Source organism: Pelecanus crispus, chromosome 10 (genome assembly GCF_030463565.1).
Source record: "Pelecanus crispus isolate bPelCri1 chromosome 10, bPelCri1.pri, whole genome shotgun sequence".
Lineage (NCBI taxonomy): Eukaryota > Metazoa > Chordata > Aves > Pelecaniformes > Pelecanidae > Pelecanus > Pelecanus crispus.
The window spans coordinates 39,604,013-39,628,436 of record NC_134652.1 but is presented as its reverse complement, the minus strand read 5'-3'; the positions used below and the strand labels follow the sequence as shown (position 1 = coordinate 39,628,436).

Sequence of the window (24,424 nt, the reverse complement as noted above, 5' to 3'; positions counted from 1 at the left end):
TTTGAGTCAGCGTGTTGTTTCCTGTCCTGCTGCTGGACTCCTGGACAAATACAGACTCCAGCCTCGTCTGGCTTTCAGGTTGCACTGATTAAGTCACAGCCAGTTACAAATCTCTGTCAAAACCTGTAACTCAGACATAGGGTTCCATCCATGCTCTCTTTGGGCAGCCCCTACAAGTGGTTTTAGGCAAGACGGTGAACTATTTTGAAGACCCTATGCTACCCAGACATATGCACTGCAGCTGCAGCTTAGATTTAGGCCACAGGGATTTTGTTTTTCTGGAGGGTTTTCATTTATTATTTTCATTATTGGGCTGATGTTGATCCTGGAGGGTGTCTTTAAATAGCCTTTAAAAATGAAAATACCTTGCCTATCTGAAACCAGGTGTTGTAGATAAACTTGCAACTGTATGCACCCACAAAAGATAAGTGGCGTGCAGGGCCCGTATTTATGTTCCTAACCGTATGTCCTGGCTTGAACTTGTACTTTGGTCAGAGTGCTTGTACACTTTGGTATCTTAAGAGAAACAGCATGTAATTCAGGTTACTGTTTATTAACTTACAGTGAGTGAGGTGACTAATGATTATGTCTGATTTAGCTCTGAGTCGCAGCTGTAGGAAGTGAGAAATAGTTCCTTAATGGTCTCACAGCTTGATCATTTCCAAGTGAAAATTTACTTGGAGTGTATCATTAACAAAAGGAGGGATGCAAAAAAAGCCTGGTCAAGGCATTCGGCGTGGATGTGCGTCATGAAATGGGATGCTGGGAAGCTAGGGGTTTGCCTGTAGGGCTAGTGCTGTCTTCCGTCCCTCGCAGAGCGGTCCTTTTTCATTTACTTACAGCTTGGCTCGGTTACAACTATGTGTGTCGAAAGTTTTATCTACTGAGTGGGTGCCAAAATGTGTTGGTCTGTTTGAAGACCAGAGCTTGAGAAAGGAGCTGGTTTGTGTAAATTTTTTTTTTTTTTTTTTTTTTTTACCATGGCTTCTCTTCAAATGCAGCACTTCAGATTTGTTGAGATGAGCTTTTCTGTGCATGCATCTTCGGAAAATGACCATTTGTACCTACATTTCCAAGACTTTCTGACCTTGAGGTCTTTGCGGCCTCTCTGGCAGAACAAAATGTTTTCTTCGATATCAAACTGTTTTTCAGCTTTCCATTGTGGTGCAAAAAAGTGCATCGGGCGGGAGGTCATTTTTCAGGCCTGCCCAGCCCTTCTGATGGGAAGATCATTTGTTTGTGTTGCCAGCGGGTGTGGGAAGAGGGGAAAAAACCCCTCATTTTAGAGGAGGTGGCTGCTGCTGCAGGGTGCTAAGTTGCGTGCTTGCCTCTGCCAGAGGCTCTGGGCACGATGCTGGACGAGTCACCTCAGCCGTGCCTGGGGCAGCTCCTTGCATCTGCCCCTGTCTTTGCAAAGCTGGTCTGAGACCATGGGGATGGATGTGAGGAGCACTGAGCTCTTGGAGGTGCAGCCTGAAGTCCAGGGGAGCTGCTCTTCAAACGTGTCATTTTTATAGGGCTCAAATATTGCAGGAGCTCAAGTCTTCATCTGCTGTTTGCCTCACTTTCTGCTACTATTCTGTGGCTGTAAAAGTTGCGTGAACTTTTGAGGGACCAAATAACAATAATCCCCAAGGAAAATGCGTAACTGTCCTTTAACTAGCCTTTGAGTAGCGTGTAATGACTAAGACCTGTGCCTACACCTGGTTTAGGGAGGGGTGAGGGAAATGCTGAACAGCCACTCGTTCAAGAAGAGTACAATGTTCTTGGTGCTGACTTCGGCAGGGGTCTAGGAAACCCTGTGTGCACTCACGTAATTAAAAGCCTGTCTTGCAGCTTGTATGGGTCAGATGCACAGGTAGGTGGGGCAGGAAACCTTCATCCTGGTGTCTCCAAACTGGAGTCCTCAGCTTGGACCTGGCTCATGCAGCTTGTTGTGTAGAGTGGCACGTTCAGTGGTATTACAGTGAAAGCAAGCTCACCTTCAGCCAACAGAAATACTGAGGGGACTGAGGAGGTACTGAGTGAGGGGAAGGTCTGTTTGACCCCATCTGTAGCTTCCAGCAGCAGCTGAGAATGGGGGCCAGTTTATGTCTGGGATGCTATGGTGCATTGTCCCAGCTTCCATTGATTTACGACTTGAGATACCAGAAGCCATGCCTTTCTTCCTGATAGTCCTTGATGAACTTTCCTTCCATGAATTCATCTTAATGATTTTTTCCAGCCAAGTGAACTTTTGGTCTGCCCAGCGGAGTTCCCCCATTTAACCGTGTCCTGCGTGGTGGTTCTGGCCAAGTTTCCTTGCAGTCCTTCCGGCTGCTGCTTTTGCACTTTGCAAACCTTAAAAAAGTCGCTGAGGTGGAGAGAGATCTCCTGTCGCCTGCTGGCGACCATTGACCATTGCAAAGCCAAGTGCATGGGGTTCAAGATGCCAGGTTCAAGACTGCGCATCTATCCTGGATACCGAGTGAGGCAGGGAGACGCAGCGCATGGCCGTGACGCTGAGCACCCACCAGCCTGGGCTTGTGTCCAGCTTTATTCTTTCAGCAGCCTGCCGTGATGTCCTGTAGAGGAGAAGTGATGCAAAAGGATTAGTTCTCTTATGGAAATATGTATGTGTATCTTAAAACCTGATGAAGCTGCTTGAAATGCAGATCCTCTGTACATCCCACTGCTTATGAAATCACTAGGGCTTCTCAGAAGGAACAGGATTTCTTTCCTGAGAGGGATATGATGGACATGGTAAAAACAGGTATCTTGTCCCCATATCGTTTAGCTCCAAGATGGGCTTGGTTCAACCTGTGCTAGCTTAGGGCTGTGGAAGGAGATTCCGCTTTCTTACTTAGCAGAAGATGGAGCTGGCTTCCCACCTGCCTGCTCATAGCCATGGTTAGCTGTTGGCCTCCAAGTTTGAAAACCTGTTGCATACTGAGTCAAAAGGGACATGAAACTGCTGAATGTGGCTCGCTGTGTTTTGTGTTAGAGCAGTGCTGCCACGCCAGTTCAGCTTTTAAAGGGCAGTTAGCAGCGGTCCTGGTTTCTTGAACTAATTTCTGGAGCTCTCAAAGGGAATGGTTTTGATGAAATGGGATATCGCTCTGACACGCTGGCTCCTGGTGTTCACTGGAGGACCTTCAGGGTAAGCTGGGCCACGTGGCATCTCTGAACAGCAGAGCTTGTGTTTTTGATTTTATCTTACAACTGAACAAAATTTAGCTCAGCTGACTATCTCCTCACACTATACTGCAAGTTTTCCTTTGCATGGTATTTGGTGCAGGAGTCCTGGCTGTCTGTCTTGCTTGTTTTAAGGGATAAGGTGCCTGCCTTGACACAGTAAGAGATGGGACATGTTCGGTGGCTTATTTGCCATAGAGAGCCACAACCCATTAATTAAATTCATAAATCTCATATGCCAGAAAAGAAATTATTACATATAAATACAATTCTTCCCTGGAAATTTTTTTTATACTGAAGTTAATGTGTAGTCAAAATATGTACCCTTGTCCTCCTTTCCTCTTGTGCCTGAAATCTGAGAGACTGATACTCAGTTTACCATTTCTGTAAACTCATATTTTTCTCCAAAAGAAGATACAGAAGCATGGCCGTATGTACTGGGTAGTTTTTCCTGGTAGGGGAGCGGTGGTGTGCCGCTCTGTTTTGGTGCAGCATTTCTCACGCAGATGCCATTGCACCGTGCAAAGCAGCTCAGCTGCCTGTCAGCCACGGCTCTGTGCATGGCCGGGTGCTGGGTTTGCCGGTGGAGGTCACCGGGCTACACCATCTCCGCGTTTTTTAACTAGTCACCTACCTTCTGGTCACGTAATTCCCTTCTTTTTGGTTTTCTCAGAGGTTAAATAGGTGTGCTTGATGGCTTTCTATGGGTGTTCAATCCCAAAACTTACCCATACCGCAGTAAGAACGTCATTTATGTGCCCTCTTTTTGCAAGATAACCGGTTTTTGCATTGTTGGTGGTCCCGCGGTCGTGGCATGATCCACAGCAGCCTTGTAACAGACCCTGGGCATCAAGGCAAAGCAGTTCTTCTTTTGCAATGTCAAACCTACTCTCTGCAAAAATGAGCATGAGCCAAACTGCTGAAACGGGTTCATTTGGGGGAGGTAATTTAGCAGGACTGCTCTGAATATAAAAAATAGGGCAACCATGGAAGGATTTCTTGTTTAAATTGTTAGTTTGTCAGTGGCTGACAAGATGCTTTGTTTGTCAGATATTTGCTGCCCATGCAACTGTCCCTTGTGATTTCTGGAATGAAGACGGGAATTTTTTTTTTTTTATAACATCTGTCTCGGCATTGCAAATTCATCCCGAAAATGTAGGAGTGCAGGATGACTCACTAGTTTTCTTGTGTCAAGGAAATTAGAGTAGTGACATCATCTAATTCAGAGATCAAAAAATGCCTGATCTGGGTGCCTTCAGAGAGGCAGATTTTAACGCCCAAGTTTGAAGTCGCACAGTCTAGAAATGAGTGTCTGATTTGCAAGGTGACTGGAATGTGAGCCTGGTTTTGTTGGTTTTTTGGGTTTTTTTTTTTTTTTTTGCCAGGGTTGTATAAAACTTGATTGTGGCAACCTAAAACATGTACATTTATACCAAGAGAAAAATATTTTAGCTGCGATCAAAAATAAGGCCTTGCTAAGAGCTCAGAAATTCCTGCGGGTTAAGAAAAAACACTTTAGCTAACACCACCTTGAAAACCTTGTGTGTTAGTGGGGTTTGGCATCTCCAACCATCTGTCTCCAAGCTGAAAGACTGCTTGTTTCGAGTAACTGGGATGTCTCTGCTGGTCTCCTTAAGATCTTCTGTGTTACGTTCCTGGCAGGGGACAGGGGCCGAGGCAGCGATGCCAAAAGGAACAAACGTCAGAAGCAGAGGGTGCCAAGGAGCGAGTGAGGTCTGCTGTGGTTTATTCAGAGCACTGAATGAAGAAAGGGAGCCCAGTTCAGCATCCTGCCTGGTGCGAGGGAATGCTGGCAACCCCAGCCCTGAAACCTCAGCAGGGTATTTGGTGACACATGACTCTATTACTCAGCGAAGTCTAAAAAGAAAACAACATTATTTCTGCTCACGTATGGGTGGTGGGAGAGGAGACGAGTCCCGTGTGCGGGAAGGAGGGGACAGCAGCACGGGAAGCAGGAAGGTGGGTGGCGTGGTAATGCGGCGGGTGCTTGAGAAGTCCCACTTCCCCATCTAGACCTGCGAGCCAGGCTCCACGTTGCGATGGTGGGATCCTGGGAGGTGAAATGGGTAAAATTTCCAGGGTAACTCCATCTTGGTGGGGTTTTTCCCTGGGAAAGAGTGGAGCTGATTTTGAAGTACTTACCGCCTTAGTCCACTCAATGAATCAAACTCAAGTTTGGGAAAAGTCTATAGGTTTAGGGTTACAAGAGCTAAATCAGGACTTCGGAGACTCTGAGATTTCTCCATCATTCTTCAGTATGATTGTAATCAAATCTTTGCTTCCACAAGCAAAACCCCCCTCTTCCCTCTCTTCCTACTTTTGAGTATAATAGTTTTGCTTTTCTGCAGCAAATTACTCTTTACAGAAGGTTTTTCCCCCATTTGGTGATGGACATTTTATCTTCTCGATGAGGTCAGCGTGCCCATTTGCAAGACCAGCCATGGGAATTGCCCTGGTAGAAGAATAATTTTTGAAGGAAATGTCCCATAAACTTAATTTTTATGCATCAAATTCAACTGAATAGACAAAAGACTTTTTTCTTTTTTCATTTATTTTAGTAAGATGGGAGGATTTGGGAGGGGATTTTGAACAATAAGGTAGATCAGTCTCTGGAGGCTTAGGCAAGTATTTGACTTCAAACTTGAAAGCCTGCTTGATCATTTTATAATTTTAAAAGTCTGTTTTACCATTTGGCAATATGATCAGCCGAAAACATTTTGAAAGCCTCCCTTTTTTTCTTTTTTTTTCTTTTTTTGTTTTTTCTCCTGGAGAGATGTCCAGGCTGCAGTACCAAAATAGGGCATGTATTAAATGCTTGACTGGAAAAAAATGAATCATATTGCTAATGATGTGCAATAGCCCTATAAATAAAAATGCAGCTGGGGGAGTCCTGACCCTACCTTCGCTGCTGGGTCAGGGTTTCCTTGGGGCTGTAAGTGCTGCCAGCTGCCAGTTGGATGCTAACCGTGTTCGTACGAGGCTGTCCCTTCCGCTAAGCGAGCCGGACGTGTGACTAACGTGCCCTTAATAGCACTGTGCTGCAAGAGTGTTTCTCCACTGGCATCATTCTTGGGCTGATCTGTGCTGTGTTTTCAGGAGGGAGTCCCTCTCCGGAGCGGGATGTTGCTGCAGCCTGGCATGAGCTGTGGCTCTTGGACCGCGTCCAGCACCCTGCCTGTGCCAGCTACAGCAGGCAGAGGTACTCCTGCAGCAGCGGAGGGGAATTAAGGGCACGATAAGGACATTGGTTTAGACCTTATCGGACTTCGTGATGACTGGCACTGCTTTCTAACAAGTCTTTCCTCCTGCAACATCGGAGAGCTCTGCCTTCTGTGGATGGTTGAGCAAGGGTTGGCCTGAGGATGTCGCATGCACTTGGGGGATCTCTTGAATGTCCTGCTCAGCTCCCATCTCTCCTCCTTTGTTTCCACCCCTTGGCTGTGGCACGTGGCACTCGCACTTGGTTCTTGCCCTGCTCCTGTTCGTTACGCAGCCGTTCAGGTGCTGCCTAAAGAAATGGGTAGGTGAGGGCAGGAGGAGATGCTGCCTTGTGTCCTAAGGTCCAGAGTTTATACATACCTGAATTTCTGGTGGAATGTGGCAAATCATCCATGTAATTCGTTGGGACAACCCTAAACGTTGTTTGTCTAGTGCATTTTCTATTAATTGTGCAGTGGTTCTGCTCCTAACAAGTGTCAGCCATGGTTGGGGGAAGCCCCCCAGATATGGTGCATTTAGCTCTCTGGTGAGAGGAGAAGATAACACCTCTGATAATACCTATCCTGGGGGTGCTCAATTTATGTGGGCAAGCACAGCTTCTCCCTTTCAGGGCCAAATGCTTAAGGAAGAGCTGAGGTTACTTTTTCAGATGCCATGAATTGAGAAGCGGTAGCACTCAGAGCAGAGGACACTGATGGTTCCTGATTTCCAGCAGGTCTGTGCTATGGTGGACTCTCTTGTCTCAGAGGTCCCATCTCTTACTCGGGAGGAGCACTAAGGAAAAGCCTCCTGCCTCTGCCTGCAACCTGCTTTCACAAAGCAGGGGAGCATCTTGTCCCACCAGGGTGGTGGCCAAAAAAACTTGTTTCTTTTGGAAGCCGAGCCAGGAGACATTTGGCAGGTGGCTCAGTCAAGCCTAATCTTAAAGACACCTGAGATCTTGGCGTCTCCCAGTCTGTCAACCTCATGGAAAGGTTCAGTAGGAGGGAAGGCCAAAAGCAGAGCTAGGATTTGGCTGCTTGGTCCGCTGCAGCCTTGGCACAAGTTTTGGAGCCATGTCTTTATTTTTGTCTCATTTCCTGGATGAGGTAAGCCAGGGTGGGCTGAGCACTGAGATCATGCAGATGCGGCCAAACAGCAGATTTCCAAGGAAAGGAGAGAGCGTGGCAGCATCCTGAACTATCTGGCCAGCAGAGGCTGCACAGCTCTTCTTTGGAGACACTGCTGAGTCATTTATTTCCTTGCTTGGAGCCTTGTTTGGGGCTGAATTATAGGTAAGAAGTTCCTCTCCCAAACCTCACTTCTTTGATCTAGACTATTTCAAGAAATGCTTACCAGTGTCCCTAAATTGTTCCTGCCATGGGGCCCAACATTCAGGCATGAGTGTGTTTGCGATGATGATTGGATTATCTCTTTTAAACATGCTTGGTTTATGATGATGAGGTTAAAACCATGAGAATAAAATCAGTAGGTCAGCCTCGCATCGGATTAAACCCCATCCACTGCTTATCTCTGCCTCCCAACAGTCTTGCAGTATGAAATGCTGGATGAAATCTCTCCAGGGTGTGCTCTCAAGCCACTGAGGCTTATTTTTGGTGGTGCCTTCACTCTGTTGGATCGTGCTTCAGCTCTGGCTTCCCAAGCTGTGTCCCAGCTGGTGGTTGATTAGGTGGGAAGTCGGTGTTTCCTGCTGAGCAGCCCGTTCCTGGCCAAAAAAGCTGCCAGACCAGCCATCCGCTGTGTGCTCACGTTTCTCTCTGCCTTTTTTTACTTTCAGCAAAGCTGGCGACAAGAATTTCTGAGTCAGCGCATGGCAGGCAGTTGTGCAGGGTTAAGAAGAGTTTACTGGCAAGATTAGTAATGTAGCAGAAAAATCAGAGGGATTTGGTACCGTTCGGAGCTTCCGGCAGGTAGGAGAGGTCTGACAGTGTTGCTGAATTGCGAAAATGCCCTCAGTGATGCTTTCCCAAGCTCAAAAAGATGCCAGCGTGCAAATTAAAAGCTGTGAGATGCATGCACAGCGCAGATTTACGGCACAGCAACATGTACTTTTAACATTAACATAACAATCTCGTTACGTCAGCCACATAGGAATGTGTTAGTTCCTGCATCTTCCCGTGGCACGGACCTTATCGTAGTTCATCTCCTGCAGGACAGATCGAGAGATCAGCGTTTTTGCAAAAACAAGCGTGCAGCTGGAGTTCCTACTGATGCAGAGGGTGTGAAAGAGAGATTTGAAGCGTGCAGGTTCATTTCTCCACGCAGAAATATCCATCTTGCCTGTTGCGGTTTGCAAACAAATTGCAAAATACCTGCTTTATGTTTTTTGGAGTGCTGCACTTGAGGAGCGTGTAATCACCAGGCAGGCGTTACACTGCAGCAGGGGAGGTTTTGCTGCAGGGGTGAGTGGTGGCAAGCTGTTGGGAAGGTTTGGGCACTCGTGTTTTGCTGAGGGTCCTTGGCCAGGTGACACATAATTTCAGAGTGGTGCCAGGGCTCAACCAGGAGTAAACACAGCAGAAACACACCCGTGCGTCTTGGGAGAAGGGATTATTTTTGGCTGCTGGGTCTTCTGTGTGTGCTCATTTAGTTTCACAGCCGAAGCCCAAACCCCTGGGGATGGGTGAAAATTAAACCACAGTGGTGCTGTCTCACCTTTGCAAGCTCAAAATGTTCAAACAGACTTTTGACAACCCCCTGCAAAAAACAAAAACAGAACAAAACACAAAAAACAAATCTTGAGCTGCTTACCTTTTATTTTCTGAGTCACCAGGATGTGTTGGGCTCAATCACTTTCTCAGGTTTAGGTCTAGAGAGGTTTTGGGTTTGTGTTTTTGTTGTACTGTAGTACCCAGGCTTTGCGTTTCATACAGCATCTCATCCGTCCCCTGCACTCCAACCCCCAAATAATTGATTTTATGCTACTACTACGGAAGGCGGAAGCGATGTCAGGGACCTGATCTGGTAGCTGCTACAATGAAAATGGGAAGTGAGAGTCCTGGAGCGAGAAGATGCATTGCTGGAGGTGGTTGAGACAACAGCCCTGAAAACCTTTTTAGCTCGGGACTTCCCGTCAAGTCATACGGTGGCGGCATGGGGTGGGAGTTGGTCTCCTTGGGCCGGCTTTGGAGGAATTGCTTCTCCCTCCCAGAGCTGCTTCCTGTGCAGTCTCACAATTGTGGCGTCGATGTTGAGGCTTGCTGAGAGTTAACCTTGGAGTCAAGATTTATGACCATTATTATGATTATTTTGGACACAGCTATTCTTAGCAGTACGTTAAAATGTTCTGGAGCGGGGTAGCTGTTCAGTGTGCACGCAAGCAATTGCAGATGGCAAATTTACAGGCATAAAGAAGCTAATTTCAGAGCCTTTCACTAAAATTGAATTGAAAATGGGCATGAAATTCTGAGCATGGTTATAAAACACTGTGGTGGGAGATCGGTCTCTGCTGGCCTCTCTGAAAGATAATAATAAAAACAGGTGAGGAGAGGAGGATATTTTTTCTCTTCTGTTACGGAGTAATTTTCACCCAGCTTTCTGTGCAAGCAGAGCCCTCTGTTGCATACAAAATACCAAGTCTCCAGTGAATGCTTATGCCTTTGCTGAATCATGTTAAAGTGTTAATGACCCAACAAGAAGAGGAAAAAAAAAATCAGACTATTTTGCTGACGTTTAAAAGTGGCCTTTTACTTTATTGTCTCTTCCATTTCTCCCCCTCCCCCCCCGACAGATTTTTTTTCTTGGACAAATGAAGGATGATTACTTCTCTGCTGTGATTTCAGACATAGAAATATTTATATAGCAAGATGTAAATCATGGGAAAGCCCGGACCTGCTCATGTACTGATGATACGAAATGGATAAACCTACTTTTGTGAAGAATCCGGCTGGGGAGAAAATATTTATATCCTCTTTCCCTCTCGAGACTTTTCCTTTGGCTGTCTCGGTTGGAAACATAATCCTCACAATTAATATGGTCTTGTAAAGGTCTTGTAGATACATTATGTGCAAAAAGTCTTTCTCGAAGTACCATTGCCGGAGCTGCATGACAGGCTTTTTGGTCTACGTCCCAGCGGAGAGGCTGGGGCTGCTCTGCTCGCAGCAGGTTGACGTTAGGAAGCACCAATATTCAGGCCTCTGGCTCAGCATCGTGCCAGTCCCTTGTTTGCACTGGGAAGTGCACGCTTACCAGTTAGATGTTGTTTTCTCTGCTTCTTATCCCACCGTCTTCCCAGCCTCGCTCAGCTCAGCCCTGCTACGTCGCCGTTTCTTGCCCCAGCTGCAATTATTAGCGGCCGTGTTATGTTAAACACGGCAAGTAAATTAGCACCTTAAGTTGCTTTTGTTTTGCGAGCGTGATGAAAATAATAGGCAAGCCTGCTGAAGAGGCAGGGAGTGTGCTGCCTGTATCTCTGCGTGGACTCCGTGTTCTCCCCTGCCTGCGGGTGTGTCAGTCACCTGGCAGCGCTCCTGCGGCAAAACAAGTCACCTTCTGCCGCTGCCGGCAGCGGCGGACGCGAAGGCATTGCCACCAGAAGTGCTCTGAGCAGAGGCAAATATTGTCTTAAAAAAATGAGCCTGTGCTGTTCAGGCAGAAATCCAACTTATGCCAAAGGCAACTATTTTCTTTGCCGTTTTCCCTTTTGTACCAAATTGCCGGAGTTCGCCGCAATGGCTCATGCAGAATTTTAATGAATTTGCGTTTCTCTCCCTTATATTGGTCTCAGCTGAGATTTTCTTTTGTACAGAGAGCAACGAGGTAACAAAAGTGTTTTGTTTTGCTTTGTGTTCATCAGGGATCAACCAATGTGGTTTACCAAGCCCATCACGTCAGCCGGAGTAAGAGAGGACAAGTTGTCGGTACCAGGGGTGGATTTCGAGGCTGCACAGTTTGGCTAACAGGTATTTTTGTCTGGGCGTGAAAGCATGGCTTCACGTGTGACACCCACTTGCATACATGAGTATGGCTCGGAGGTGGGGATTTGGGATCCACAGAAAACATCAGCATTCCTTGTGAACTGGGAATTGCAAAACATTTACACGTGGGAAAAACCCAACATGCGGTGCTGGCACAGCAAGATATTCTCCCTGGCAGGTTCTGCCCATAACCAGTGTTTTTATGAATTTCACAGCTGTTATCAGGCTCCTTTGAACATGTCAGAAGCCCTAAGGGTCACACTTGTTCCCAAGTATGTGGCTGAGCAAACCTTGGCTCAAATCTGGCCAGTCCTTGGCAGCAAAATGTGCCCAGGGTTGTCCAAAACAGAGTGTGGATGTTTTCATTCTGGGTCAGTGGGAAGTTTATTGGGACACCTAGGTTTACTATGTTTAAAGTGACCTCGTGAGCAGCACAACAAGGCAATCGTCTTGTCTGAAGAATAAATACTCCCAGGCAGTGAGTCGCACTGGAAGCGATTCCTTGCACAGCCGTCGCGGGTTTCTTACGTTATTTCTCATTTCGTAGGCCTTCTGATGTGTTGCCCTTCTTCTTCTGCTTTGAAAGATAAACTCATTGTTTGGGGATTAGAGGCTGCTAGAAATGATAATTGCATTTATTTTGCTCCACTAATTTTTGCACAACTCTATCTATTGCCACTTGGTCAGTTGTTTCTTTGCTTGTTAAGTATTGGTATTTTCTTTGACTGCTGGAAGACGTACATGGAAGGGTGTTGAAAAACGTACTTGGAAGGGTTTGTAAAGCCATTCTGATTTGCCTTCATATCAGCTTATGTGCTAGATGTTGGATTAAAACACATTTCTGTTTTGTTCTTCTCTCTTAATTTCAAAAAGAAGGCCAATGCCTAATCTGCTTTAGTATCATTTCTGTAACCAAAAAAACCTACCCAAGGCAATTTCCTTCTTTTTTGCGTATCACTCAAAAATCTTGTGTCTGAAAGGTTTGAGCTTCTCTGGCTAATGATTACTCTTTGAAATAGACAGTGGTCTCCTAACTTTCTATCAATTTAATTTTGAGAGACTGTATGGAAGGACATTTCATTGCGTGGATTAGATGGATTAGATGGAAGGGCATTTGAATGCCCTACACTGCTAGCTCAGGAGAACTAGCAGTTAGTCTGTTGTATGACAGAAAACAAAAGCACAGCCAGCAGCGTTCATCTCTGCCCAGACAGGTTTCCTCTCCAGCACAAACATGGCTGCTCTGCATCAGACTGAAAGTCCACCTCGCCCAGGGTCTTGTCTCCATGAGCAGTCAGTAGTAGGTGTCATGCAAAGGGTATAAAAACGGGTGAGCAGGCAATGCTGTCTCCATAGGAGATTCTCCAAGGCTGTTTCCTGAGACAGGTGTGGTGTTTGGAGGTGTTATCTCTCCTAAGTCAAGGTCCTCTTCCATCTCAAGGAGTTTTCAACACATGGATCCCCACCCAAGGGCAAGGAGGAGTTTGGAGCTCCAGGTGCACTTGCCGCTTTCTGACACGGCCAGTAGCAAGTGCTTTTTGTGCAACTGGATGGAGCTGAGCTGGGAAGCAGCCACCTCGTTTTCAATTGTTGTCTTTCTGGCTGATGACTCCAGGAGACACAGGCAGCTGAAGATGTCGCTGCTTGTCTCCATAACCATCTTGCTCCTGCTCGCACAGATCTGCGGGTGCTGCTTTTGCAGAAGGAGGTGTCCGTGGATGCCGAGGTGCAATTACTGCTGGAGCCTGTCCCACCCCACAGAGTTGAGGCCAGAACCTCTCCTTGGGTTCAGTCTGGGAGAGCAGTTGGCTGTTCATAGAGGGAGCAGGAGGAGGAAGATGCTGAGAGACTTACAGGCAACAGCATCCTTTCAAGCTTCCACTACTTACTGGTAGCTATTTGTCCCACCATGGCCCCACAAGAGGTACTTTTGCAACGCTGCTGGGTTGAACCCCTCCAGAGGTTGGGATATAGCAGCTTTTCTCATGGCCTTAATTCCATCCCTTCAATAAGAAGGGTTGACCAGGGCTCTGTGGTGGTAACTGTGTGCTAAAAAGATTAATCCAACTTCTCTACCTCATTCCTTCCTTAAAGCAGCTTCAGACAGGAGTTTCATTGCCAGCGTCCCAGGAGGTATTGTGTTACGCTGTCATTTTCACTCTTTTGACCTCAAACCTGAACCTCACTTTTCTGTCTCCAACAGGCCTTTCTGGAGCTGGCAAGACAACCATTGGCTTTGCTCTGGAAGAGTTCTTGGTCTCTCATGGCATCCCTTGCTATTCCCTGGATGGTGATAATGTCCGGCATGGCTTGAATAAAAACCTGGGTTTCTCGGCTCAGGACCGCGAGGAGAACATCCGCCGCATCGCAGAGGTGGCCAGGCTGTTTGCTGACGCTGGGCTCGTCTGCATAACTAGTTTTATTTCTCCTTTCACAAAGGTAAACTTGCTGCATCATATTCTGCTCTTTTCTGGGCAGAAAGAGCCTTGATCTCATGATTGTTCTTAGAGAAGAGAAATTTATGTAGAGGACTTCCTATATATGCCATCAGATGCTCCTTTTAACAACTTCTCTATTCTCTGGTAAAACACCACCGAGACACAGAACTACACGCAATGGGTACAAATTTCTGGAGGGTGGTTTGACGTGACCTCTTTGAATATATTCAATGTTACAAATTGATTAAAAGCTGAGAAGTTTAAAATCTCCCTACAGAGGCTCCTACTGTTAACTCGTTAGGAGGCAGAAAAGAGGCATAGAAACAGTAGCCGGTCTTAGTGCTATCACTGCTCTGTTTGAAGAAGTATTGATTGTGTTTTTATGCTTCCTGAGAATACCAAGTAGCTGCCGTTATCAAGCCGATGCAAGCAGTTCCTTTTTTCAACACAGGGCAGATAATTATTCACATTCTAAAATTTTGCTGTCCTGCTTAACAAAGAGATCTTCTTGATGTTTCGGAAGCTGAAAACAGATCAGAGTTGTAGATTTTTTTTTTTTAAAGTATCTTTAAAGAAAAAGGGGAAAGGGAGATGAAAAACCCTTATTAGAATTAGTGTAAATTTAATAAATCTATACCAGAGGTGAATTTACCTGTGTTGAATTGCAGCGCACATCACGTAGTAGGAGTATTCTCCTTGGGAAGCTGGCAGCTCATGGCTTGGATGGGCATAGTCTTCACTGGGTAAAAAAGTGGTTGGGTGGCCGAGCCCTGAGAGTAGTTGTAAATGGAGTTAAGTCCAGTTGGTGGCCGGTCACGAGTGGTGTTCCCCAGGGCTCTGTTTTGGGGCCAGCCTTGTTTAATATCTTTATCAATGATCTGGATGAGGGGATTGAGTGCACCCTCAGTAAGTTTGCAGATGACACCAAGTTGGATGGGAGTGTTGATCTGCTGGAGGGTAGGATGGCCCTGCAGAGGGACCTGGACAGGCTGGACCGATGGGCCAAGGCCAACTGTATGAGGTTTAACAAGGCCAAGTGCCGGGTCCTGCACTTCGGTCACAACAACCCCATGCAACGCTGCAGGCTTGGGGAAGAGTGGCTGGAAAGCTGCCTGGCGGAAAAGGACCTGGGGTTGTTGGTTGACAGCCGGCTGAACATGAGCCAGCAGTGTGCCCAGGTGGCCAAGAAGGCCAACAGCATCCTGGCTTGTGTCAGGAATAGTGTGGCCAGCAGGAGCAGGGAGGTGACTGTGCCCCTGTGCTCGGCGCTGGTGAGGCCGCACCTGGAATACTGTGTCCAGTGTTGGGCCCCTCAGTACAAGAAAGACATTGAGGTGCTGGAGCATGTCCAGAGAAGGGCAACGAAGCTGGTGAAGGGTCTGGAGCACAGGGCTGATGGGAGGCGGCTGAAGGAGCTGGGGTTGTTTAGTCTGGAGAAGAGGAGGCTGAGGGGAGACCTTATTGCTCTCTACAACTACCTGAAAGGAGGTTGTAGTGAGGTGGGTGTTGGTCTCTTCTCCCAAGTAGTTAGCGATAGGACAAGAGGAAATGGGCTTAAGCTGCATCAGGGGAGGTTTAGGTTGGATATTAGGAAAACTTTCTTTACGGAAAGGGTAGTCAAGAATTGGAAGAGGCTGCCCAGAGAGGTGGTGGAGTCCCCATCCCTGGAGGTGTTCAAGAAACGGGCAGACGTGGCACTCCGGGACATGGTTTAGTCTAGTCTACCCTTGATTGGTTTAGTGTGGACTTGGTAGTGTAGGTTAATGGTTGGACTGGATGATCTTAAAGGTCTTTTCCAACCTAAACGATTCTATGATTCTAAGGTGCTTGCTGCAATTTGGACACATATGATTTTCCCCTCTTTCTTCTAACAGGATCGTCAAAATGCACGGAAAATTCATGAGGCAGCTGGACTTCCTTTCTTTGAAATCTTTGTAGATGCTCCTCTAAATATTTGTGAAAGCAGAGATGTGAAGGGCCTGTACAAAAAGGCAAGAGCTGGAGAGATCAAAGGTATGGAAGAGTGAGCTCTTATTTTGCATTTTGCTTTCCGAAGCATTGGATAGCGTGTTGTTGCAGCTCTGCACGTAGAGGTGGGTTACTAAAGGCTCTTTGTAGTGCTCAAGAGTATCCTGTTTCCCTGGTCTTGCTGTCGCAACTGTCACTTGTAGTACCCAGTACAGTTGAATGCTTGCTGGTTGTTTGTACAGTGTTGTTTGCTCTAGGGCACCAAGTATTACATTAAATAAATTTAGTTTGGGTTTAATTGTCTGTAGGATTCACGGGGATTGACTCAGAGTACGAGAAGCCTGAAACACCTGAACTAGTGTTGAAAACGAATGTTGCGTCAGTGTCCGAATGTATTCAGCAGGTTGTGGAGCTCCTCCAAACACAAGTAGGTCATTTTTATGCCACCACTGCTGGCAGCTTGTAAACCTGCTTTCAGATACTGACTTTTTGGTGTGCATTTAGAAAACAGCATCTTACTTACAATTGCTGTCTGTCTCTCTCTTTCAGAACATCGTGCCCCATGGCTCGATTAAGGATGTTCTTGAGCTGTTTGTACCTGAAAATAAACTCAATAGTGTCCGAGCTGAAGCGGAGATGCTGCCATCCGTAGAGATCACTAAGGTATGATTGTGCGCAGGTGCTGTGCTGTGATTCAGTCACTGTTTAGCTGTTTGAAGGGTAGAAGTTTCGACGGGGATGTTGCTAGAGGGGGCTCTGTTCCTCTGATGGCTGTGTCCTTTTGTGGCTGCGGTTTATGGTGAGCTGAAGCGTGGTCCTGATCCTCAGCCATGTCTCCACCCTGTGCTGTAGCAAGCCAAGGCCGTCAGTGTCCTTTGTCGGGTTAGTACAGCCCCGCAAGCAGTCATGCTATGAAAGTACATGAGTTTGGCTTAAAAAAAAAACCCAAACCAACCCCCCTGTGGCTTTCTCCCCCTTTATGAATGTCCTGTATTTGAAGAAAAGCAAATGAGAGCACTGTTGCAGTGGAAGGGAAGGAAAAGCAACCTTTGAGCGTGACCTGGTGACAGGAGTGCCATTTGGGTTTGTTTTGCAGCTGGATCTGCAGTGGGTGCAGGTGCTGAGCGAAGGCTGGGCCACTCCGCTGACCGGCTTCATGCGCGAGGCAGAGTACTTGCAAGTGATCCATTTTGGCACCCTGCTGAATGGTACGAATCCCCACACTTTGCATTAACGCTGGCCGGCAAGCCGCTGCGGGATGTGATGCTTACCCTGCGGTGTCTTGGCAGGCAGCTGTACGGAAAAGCTTAACGCTCGGCCATGTTTGTCCTCCTCCTTTCCTCTTGCGTGTTAAATGCAAGGGCTTGTAAAGGGCCCCGGGGGCTGGGAAGCCGTGCTCCGAGATGCACCAAAGGGTACAATAAGTGACAAAGTTCACCGTGCTGTGCCGGGGGCCCTGGCTCACGGCTTTGACGTCTCACACGGTGCCGACCAAACATTTTGGCAGCCATTGTGTAGCTCTTTTCATGCTCAGTTATAGCAGGGTAAATAAAGATACAAACCCAAAGCCAAGTAAGCAGGGAGGCTGCCAGGCTAGATTTGAGGTGGGAGGAGAAGGCAGCTGTTCCTTGGAAACAGGAGCAGAGCCTGATTTCACTTTTTTTTTTCCTGTTCTCCTGCTTATCCATTACCGTAACTTGAACTAAATCAGATTTATCTATTCATTAGCAACTTGTTGGAGGTGCTTCATCTCTGGAAAAGGCGGAGAGTATTCAGGCAGTGATCATCTACAGCTGAGACCCGGGCAAGAAATATTTCTGTCCCGTTTCTCAGCTGTAGATGCCGTCGCTGTGACTTCACATGCATGCAGGGCTCTCAGTTTGGGTTTTGTAGACCTGATAGTGATCTCTGGCCTTGGGGATTTGGGGTCTTGGTGAGCAAGGCCCTTTGAGTGCTGCCCTCCTAGAGGATCCCATGGTCACGTGGGGCAGTGACTTGCTGTTGTTATTAGGATTTGGGCACCATGCAACAGATACAAAGCTCGGGACTGCTCGGTTTGGACCAGAGGAGTGTCTGTGTGGGGGCTTCTGCTTTCAGACACGTCGTAGCCTTTCACCTCCTGCCAAGTGTGCAAACAGTGTTCAAAAGCACGTGTCCTTGTTATCAGACCCCGATCTGTGGTCTTTGAGCTGCCTGTTGTGCCTGATGAGGTCGCAGAGGCGCCCCGTAACGACCACGTTGCTCCAGAGCAACGCACTTTGCGCTGGAGGCTTGTCTCAGCAAGCATCTGTTTTTGTGGCACTCCCCCAAACCTCTTGGCATCACTGAGCACAGCTCCTCTGGGGTCTGTAGGCGTATGGTCAGGATTTGTAGAGCTCCATGGGGTCAGGGACAAAGCCCAGGACACCTGCTTTTAGGGATGAACTCTCCAGAGCAAAGTCTTTGTAGTAGAGGGCATCAACATCAGTCCCTGGTCCACCTTGTCTCCACGGAGGTCTCCAAACTCAACATCTGTGTGGTCAGGTCCGCAGGGTGACATCTGAGCAGGAAGGAGAACATCCCTGCTTTGCTTGGATGAGCTTCAGGAAATGGTGGAGGCTATCCATCTCATGGTGCCGAGGCTGGAGTGCGTGTTGCGAAAGAGAGGTTTGAGGCTGGTCTTTCCAGAGTCATCGGTCCAGCCCTGGGGTCATTGGTCACCACCCTGGGGCGTGGGTGATATTTTTGGCAGCTCCAGCTGTGCCTGGAAGGGCTGCGATTGCTTTGGTGGACTTGTGCAAGTTAGTGCTCCTCTTGCTCAGACTTTGAGCAGCAAATCCCACCTTGATACTACCAACAGTTGGGTGGATGAGGTGCTTTGTGTTAGGGGCACAATGGCCACCAGGAAGAAAGGTGGATCTGCACGTCATAGGGCAGGAGTACCGCAGACTCTCCAGCGCTCTGCCCTCTGCCCCAGCGACGCGTGCCTCTCTTGGGACTGAGTGACGGCAAAAGCGTAGGTGTTGTACATTGCTCCCGGCCAGTGCGACCCGTGTTGGATGGGTGAGCGCTGGAGACGCTGGGGCAGCGCCGTGGAGGACCACGGCCACGCCAGCAGACACCCTGCCTGCGGTTAGGCAGCGCTTGCCAGAGGTTTTAAATGAGCGGCGTTGATTCTTGGAATGACTACTGTAACTGGTGCCCATGAGTGTTAATTATCTTAATTGTGTTTGTATTCTCCCAGGAAGGAATTGCTTTGTAGCTGGTATGTATATAACTGTTCTTAGGTTGTACAGAAATCACTTCTATTTAGATTTTTTTGCTATAAAGTAATTCTTTGAGATTACAAAAAAAAAAAATTATTAAGACTAGACACAACCACGTCCTGTTTATGATTCGGCTGGTTAGAAAGCGGTATGACACACCCCATGTCCTACCGACCGGTCTTCACAAAAATCCCAGTCGTGTAATTTTGTAATTACCTTTGCTGGAGTGATTTTTGGGGTTTTTTTTTTTCAACTCTGCATCTTGCATTTGGAAATGGAGCATGGAGATCTTCAGCTTCAGCATCAAATGAGCTTTTTCCATGCTGACTTTATTGACTGATCGCTGGTTAATATAATTTAAATGTATGAAGCTGATATTGATTGGCTCCCTTGTGACTATAGTTATGATAATTCATGAAGGTGATTGAAAATTGCTGTCTGGCAGACGAATGATACCTAGTTGTGAATTAAAAGTAAATGCAAACATTTTAATAAAGATTTTTAAAAAATCTACATCATAGCCAAAATCCTCAAATTAAGACCCTCAGGGGTCCAAAATTATTTCAGACAGATCAGAACAAATTGAATCAGTGATTTGTTCATTCTTGTTTGTGAATGGAAACCCACGGGAGAGACTGATTCTTCTATATTAATACTGGGATATGCGAGGAGAAATGAGAGGCCCTTAGCAGTGAACTGGGAAATTAGGGGAGTGGGGATTAAACCAACATGACTTCGAGGTATTTAGGGCCAACACTGAAATCAGAAACTACAGGTGCAAATGTAGACTCGCTGTATGCACACAGAAAAGAGATTAAAAATGGATTCTGCAGAGATATAAAGGAGGAGGAATAACAGTATAGAGATAGCCAGAAAAAAAAACAGAGAAAGCAAAGTGTGACGGTGTTTTCCCTTTGGGAAGAGGCAGTTCAGGAGGTGCATGGGGAATGAGATGCCCCGGGGAACACCAAGCCAGAGCTGTCTTAATAGAGGTTGTTCTGGCAGAGGAGATGGGGATTATAACCAGGGTTGCATTTTCCAAGTACGTTTAAATTTTTCGAAGAGCCTTTACAACAAGCTAACTGGAGAAGAACCAGTCTTTCCAGGGAGATAGTGCAGAAAGTAATGAAATGCTCCAGGTGTCTTTGAGACATCTCTGGCCCAAAGATAAAGCGCTTTCGTATTCCACTGACATCGCTATCTATTAGCAGTGCAGAAAAAAATGGGGCTGTGAATAAATTTACATGACTGATGGTGAATCCCTGAGCTAGTCCTGGAAAATTTGGCTTTCCAAAGGGAGGACGTGTGCCTCTGAAAACCTCTGTTTACTCGGTGCCCAAGACCCGTGCCCGAGCTGGAGGACATTAAAATCCTCCCCCTCTCTTGCCAGACGGTGTTGTCAACCTGAGCATCCCCATTGTGCTGCCCATCTCCACGGAGGACAAGGAGCGGCTGGAGGGCTGCGAGGCGCTGGCGCTCAGCTACGCGGGGCGGAGGGTGGCGGTCCTGAAGAGCCCCGAGTACTTCGAGCACAGGAAGGAGGAGCGCTGCGCCCGTGTCTGGGGCACCACCTGCGCGAAGCACCCGCACGTCAAAGTAGGTTTGTCCCCTTGCTGCTCAGGGAAACCTGGCCAGGATGGGAAGTGTGGGCAGGGGCTGGAGAATTGAACCTTTCCAAGGTTTTGAGGGCCATGGGTGTCCTGTCTGCTCTCCAACTCCAACTCTTCACTGGGAACCATCGTGTCCCAGGCAGGCAGGACTGAATTTTTAGGCTCGTGAGTTAATGCTGCGCTTGCTGCTTTGCAGGAGCATCAGATAACAAGCGCCCGGTGAAAGGGAAAATGAGCATGCTGCTGAGGAGCTGCTCCTTTCGTTTGCTCCTCTTCACTGCTGTGCCTACATCCAAATATTTTTAGCACGACCACCAACTTAGCCCCCAAAGTTTTCCTGCGCTTGGGGTGTGACGATCTCCGTGATGCTGCCAAACGTTAATGCTGCAGATTGCAGGCTCATGCTCCTTTTAGCTGTGTTTTACTCCTCAGCTTGGCTCTTTTGTACAGACAGCCAACAAGGGTGTTATATTTTTACAGCTTATCTCTTCCCACTTACTCTCTGGCAGTACAAAGAACATCATCCTTTAGAAAGGGAGAGCTCCAGGTTACACCAAGTGACATGAGCTGCCTGCTTAACAAGGCTAAAGCCATGTTAGTTCTTCTCCCCTAATGTAAAATAACTCTTTTAATTATTCAGCAGCACTTGCTCACCTTGCACCAGGCTTTTTTCTCCTGTGTATTCCCAGGAGGAAAGAGCAAAGAGTGAGGTGGAGGAAGGTCTTGTGCCGTAACTTGTAGACCCCCAGCTGCCAGAGAGGTCCAGCACCCAGCCGGGTGCAGCAGTAGGGTCTCGGTGGCTGATGCCTCGCTTTACGGGGTTGCGCTGCTCATGACAGTCAGTTGACGTGGTCGCTGTAAGTATGTTTTCCACTTACGATGTGCTGAACGAGAAGGGAAGGTCACCCTACAAGCAGAGTCAAGCCTAACGCTTTTCAAAGGAGACTGGGAAAGGGAAAAGGAGACATTTTGCTGTCCCCTCCGTAATGCACGTGTGTGTAATTCACAGATGGTGATGGAGAGCGGAGACTGGCTGGTTGGTGGAGACCTTCTTGTGCTGGAGAAGATCAAATGGAACGACGGGCTGGACCAGTACCGCCTGACACCACTCGCTCTCAAGCAGAAGTTCAGAGAAATGAACGCTGGTGAGTGCCCGGGGTTAGCACTGGGAACACGGCTCTTCTTGCCCTACCTGGCACCAGGAGGTTTCTGTGATCTGTGATTTTACTTGCTCTCAAGCCCACAGCACTTGCCAAATTGCTTCTGTGTGCTCCCAAAATGGGACTGTTCGGGTGGGGGGAGCAGTACGAGGGATGCAGGGCACGACACAAAAAGTGGCACGGGGTCTCCTTGGTTAAGGACAGTGCTTGTGGTGGGCTGTGTCCTAAACGGGCCTCTCCGAGCGCGGGACTGGAAAGCATCGAGCGTCCTGCTCGTGTCCTCCCTGGCAGGTCAGAGCCTCTCTTCCCACATTTAAAGCTGTGCAGATGTGCTTGGCCTTCACACGTCGGGGACAGCTCAGGTGTCTTCTCCCAGGTGTCCATCCTGGCAGGGTGGCAGGCGTCAGACCCCTACCCTCACTTTCGGGAGAGAGCGTTGGCCTTCCTAAAGGTGCCATTGAGCTTGGAGACGTGGCAGGTCACTTACAAAGTCAGGGAACTGGGTGAAGGTGTCCGGTGACATCTAAAAACATTGTAGGAGAGCTGATAGGTCTGAAATTGGCCCCAAAAGAAGGATGTGCAATGAAAATCAACTTGGCAGAGCGCTGAAGAGGCACTGTACATGTGTGAAACACTCATCTAAGGTATTGAAGGTCTTGCTCAGGTGAAGACAAGACACAAATCTTACGATGTACATATAACTGTGTGTAAATGTAGAGTGAGTAAATGAAGCTGCAGGGTCTGATGGTCAGTGCAAGCCTGTGACCATCTGAATCTTTCCCTTTCAGATGCTGTCTTTGCATTTCAGCTGCGCAACCCTGTCCACAATGGGCACGCCCTGCTCATGCAGGACACGCGGCGCCAGCTTTTGGAGAGGGGTTACAAAAACCCCGTGCTTCTCCTGCATCCCCTGGGAGGATGGACCAAAGATGACGATGTTCTGCTGGAGTGGCGGATGAAGCAACACGCAGCGGTGCTGGAGGAGCAAGTCCTGGACCCCAAGTCAACCATCGTTGCCATCTTCCCCTCTCCTATGCTCTATGCCGGCCCCACGGAGGTAACGTAGCCATCGGCTGCTCGCTGCAGCGAGGCGTGAAGCCTGTCGGTGGGGATGCCGGCTGCCAGCCTGCCCACACAGCTGCAGAAAGCCGCAGGGCAGGCAGTCGGTAGCCGTTGCCTCGCTGTTAGCTCCCTCGATGGTTCGCCTGCAGCTTGCTGCGGCAGCCGTCTCCTGGCAGCACTCGGCTCTGTGGGCTCCTGCGCTTTCACCAGCTGTGTGGAGAGCTGGGGAGAGGGGGCTAGAAACAGACTTTACCGCTGTGACCTTTTTCTCTGTTGGGCAGGGACGCTCATTTGTTTTCTCCCAGTGGTTTCCCTTCTGCCCCTAAATCAGTGGGATGAAAGCAGTAGACACTGAATCTCCCCTGAAGGAGGAAGGAGAGGGCTGCGTGGGCAGCCTCTGCCTGTGTGCGGCTCAAGGGCTGGTGGGCATTGTCTTTGCACATTCAAAAAGCAAACCGCTACCTCCGTTTGCTGACAAATTGGAACACGACAGTTCCCATCCCCAGCGTTTCCCTTGAAATACGTGTCCTTAGGACAACTGTGATGCTGCGTCAAGTCCAAGCAGTGGAAGACGAGTCTGGGCAGCCTGATCACTATGAGAAACTGCAGCAAGGCTGCTGACGCGTCTCCTTCCTTCCTTCCTTTCTGCGTGTGGATTGCCAGGATCTCTTTTGCAGCCCAGGGCAGATGGCTCAGTTGCTGCTCAGCCCTCAGCCAGCGCTTCTTGTGTCTCTCCTGTTCAGGTGCAGTGGCACTGCCGAGCTCGCATGATCGCCGGGGCCAATTTCTACATCGTGGGGCGCGACCCTGCGGGCATGCCTCACCCCGAGACCAAGAAGGACCTCTACGAGCCCACGCAGGGTGGGAAGGTCCTCAGCATGGCGCCGGGCCTGACCTCAGTGGAAATCATCCCCTTCCGGGTGGCTGCTTACAATAAACTGAAAAGGGCCATGGATTTTTATGACCCGAAAAGGTAACACGGGCAGCAGCGTCGCTGTTTCTTCAGCCTGTGCAGCTGAAGTGTGCAGTTTGAGATCGCGTCTGGCTTGCAGCTTGCCAGGGGAGAGGGAAAAGCGGTCGTTGTTCCTCTTAAGGAGAGGAACGGGGGAAGAACCTGTGAAAGCCACCAGCTTTCCCCTCCAAGAGCTGACACCAGGTCGAGGATGGGTCGCACGAAACTAAAGATGCACCTTTGTAGCCACCAGCGAGGATAAGAAACACAGTTTGGGGACTAAGTGGCAGTAGAAATACAGCCTCTCGCAGCTGGAGAAGTGTGTTACGTACAACCCCAGCTCCTCTTGAAAGAGCAACCCCATTGCTGCCGATCATAAACCCGGGCGTGAAACTGCAGACGGGTGCTGCCGGTGCGGGGAGGTTTCTGACCGCGTGCTTGGTACGGTGGAAGAGCTGCGCTGCGGATGACTCCGGCCAGTTGTGCTGATTTCTCCCCTGTCTCTCTTTTGCTGCAGGCACGACGATTTTGACTTCATCTCGGGAACACGCATGAGGAAGCTCGCTCGCGAAGGTGAAAACCCACCGGACGGCTTCATGGCCCCCAAAGCTTGGAAAGTCCTAACCGAGTACTACCAGTCGCTGGAAAAAAAGAATTAA

General features: G+C 48.3%; 1 protein-coding gene across 1 annotated transcript; it reads left to right on the top strand.

Moving 5' to 3' along the window:
- The first annotated feature begins 7,469 nt into the window (after positions 1–7,469).
- On the top strand, positions 7,470–24,424 carry PAPSS2 (3'-phosphoadenosine 5'-phosphosulfate synthase 2). Its single transcript, XM_075717358.1, has 13 exons — positions 7,470–7,502; positions 11,210–11,315; positions 13,534–13,769; positions 15,643–15,781; positions 16,045–16,163; positions 16,286–16,399; positions 16,833–16,944; positions 18,960–18,980; positions 20,372–20,577; positions 21,601–21,736; positions 22,540–22,808; positions 23,557–23,786; positions 24,283–24,424. The coding sequence occupies exons 1-13, from the start codon at positions 7,470–7,472 to the stop codon at positions 24,422–24,424; spliced, it is 1,863 nt and encodes a 620-aa protein (XP_075573473.1).